General features: G+C 25.2%; 1 protein-coding gene across 1 annotated transcript; it reads left to right on the top strand.

Moving 5' to 3' along the window:
• Nucleotides 1-2,085: 2,085 nt before the first annotated feature.
• On the top strand, nt 2,086-2,478 carry PGO_004455 (hypothetical protein; the record flags this gene model as incomplete). The annotated part of the gene is made up of 1 exon (XM_028691484.1): nt 2,086-2,478. A coding segment is annotated over one exon (393 nt), but the record flags the coding sequence as incomplete, so codon positions are not given.

The raw sequence follows: 2,478 nt of genomic DNA, 5'->3' as shown, positions 1-2,478 counted from the left end.
TAAATATAAATAATTTTTTTAAAAAAAGTCCTATAAAAATATTATGAAATTCGCTTTTATCAAATCATACTTTTTTTACTTGAAAATAATGGTAACGCTTTTTGATAATATTGAAAAAACTTTGTCATAGTAGAAGTGTAAAAATAAAAAGACCAAATGTTTAAATGGTTTAACTGCAAGCCATTAATTTTCAATTGGTTAAAACAATATTATTTTAAACCACAATTCACTTTTGTTTTTTTTTTCCTCATATTTTTCAGACAACGCACAATGAGTTTATAATATATATAATGTTTGGGCTCATTTTTTTGTATTTTTTAGTACCGTAAATATTAATTCTTTTGTAAACGTACAAGTTAATAATTGAAAAAATAAGAAAAAAAAATTAATTTTATTACCATTTATATAATCTAATTATTGTTAATCTCGTTATGATCTAACTTAATTTTCATTCTAAAATTTGAGGCATATTTAAAACAGAATTAATTATCAGTACAAATAAGGTATGTTGCCACACACGCATTCACAAGTATAATTATGAATCTATACCTCGCTTAGTCAATAGCATGTATTTAAATAAAGAAAAAATAAAAATATATAATATACGAGGATAACATAATACCATTTTTAAGTATCAAACAGAACACATTTAATACAAAATATTTCTTACAATTTTAAGATGAATTTCGCACCATTCCATCAATTAGTTATTCGATAGCATATATAAAAACATGAAATTCAACACACACCACCATAATAACAGAAATGATACATAAGCATAAATATTTAAAGAGCTAAATGTAAAAAAAATATGATACTTTTTTATTTATTATAGATAACATTATTTATAAATGTTATACTAACTTGAACAAGAAAAATGAAAGAAAATTACCCTCCAAAAAATATACAATAATAAACATTTGTCTCATTATCTATAATAAAAAATTAACGTAATAATTTATAAAAAATATTTTGTTGATTAGTGCTACTAATTAAATTAATGAAGTCTTATTTTATTTATTTATTTTTGTAAAGGATGAATGCTTTATATTATCAATGACATTCAAACATTCATTGATGTGTATCAGTCCATTCTATATACACTTGTTGTACACATCTAAACGTTACAAAATTTTGAAACATGTGTTGTTGAGCCTATCTATCTTACTGCTATCCTTGTAAATTATTATACAGGTGAAAATGTTATTAATTTAAGCGGCTCGTATGTTCACTTTTTGAACACTTCATTAAAGGGTTAAATCATGTTTTTTTATAACACATTATTATGACTATTAACCTACACTAACCCAATTCCATGTAAGAGAAATATATAATCCCACAAATAAGTTTTGTATACAAATATTAATAAATTATTTTTTCAGACTGTTTGTATAGATAGAAAAAGAAAAAAGGACATAATTAAAATTAATATATAAAAAGCATTTCATGTGTCTTTTGACGCTTCTTCAGATGCATCTTTGTATATATCTGTTTATTTATATTTATATTCTAAACTTGGCGTAAGATTTAGCAATTCAATTTCCGAACTGATCTAATGAAAGCATAATAAGACACTTATAGATAATAAATGTGATGGAATAAAAAACTAAAAACGAAAATAAAGTTTGTACTTTGAAGATAATTTATCAGATTTATTTTCTAGTATTGGGACAAAAATAAACAGCTTGCTGTCATTAAAGTGTAATGGGATTCATTAATACATTTATATCTAAGAATATTGAGTACAGGGATCTAAAAAAAAAGGGAAGAGTTATCTACAGTTAAATCTAGCTAAAGAGCAGAAATGTTGTCTATAGGAACAAATACTCATAAAATATCGAAATGCAATAAAAAATTCAGTTAAGCGGAATCTTCAGAACACTCATAATTTCAAGATTATAAAAGAACAATTAGATATAAAGATAAGTCATGTATTAAATATAATACTTCGGAAATCTCCAAAGATACAACTTTAGATGCTAAAACCCTGTGTTTATTCTTTTAATTACTGATCGTAAAATTAATTTTTCTGGTTACACAGTATCAACAATTAATCAAGAAATTTTCGAATTCAAGACAATTATTATGACATTAGCTCCTGACGAAGTATATTCCCCTGCACATCGATGGCTTGAACTGCATGGACAAAAAAATAATGGTGTAAGATTTTTTCCACAAAATAATGAAGGTATTTTTTATTTTTTAAATCCTTATAGTGGATGTAGTAATACAACAACTCCAAAGGGTGTTTTAGATGTTCCCCATGGTGATGGTTGCGATGAAGAAGAAAAAGAAGAAAGGGAACTTAATTCACATAGTGGGGGTGGTTTACATAGTGATAGTGGTTCAGAAGGAGGAATTGTCATTAAAGGAGGTACAGTAAATATAACACCTACAGAATACCCCCTAAAAATATATTTAATAACTATTACAATCATAGTGGGAGCAATTCTTTTACTTTCCCTTCTAGCTAAAGTA

The sequence above is a fragment of the Plasmodium gonderi genome (assembly GCF_002157705.1).
Source record: "Plasmodium gonderi DNA, contig: Pgo-contig_918, whole genome shotgun sequence".
NCBI lineage: Eukaryota > Apicomplexa > Aconoidasida > Haemosporida > Plasmodiidae > Plasmodium > Plasmodium gonderi.
The sequence above is the reverse complement of the archived record's forward strand: the minus strand, read 5'-3'. Positions and strand labels throughout refer to the sequence as shown.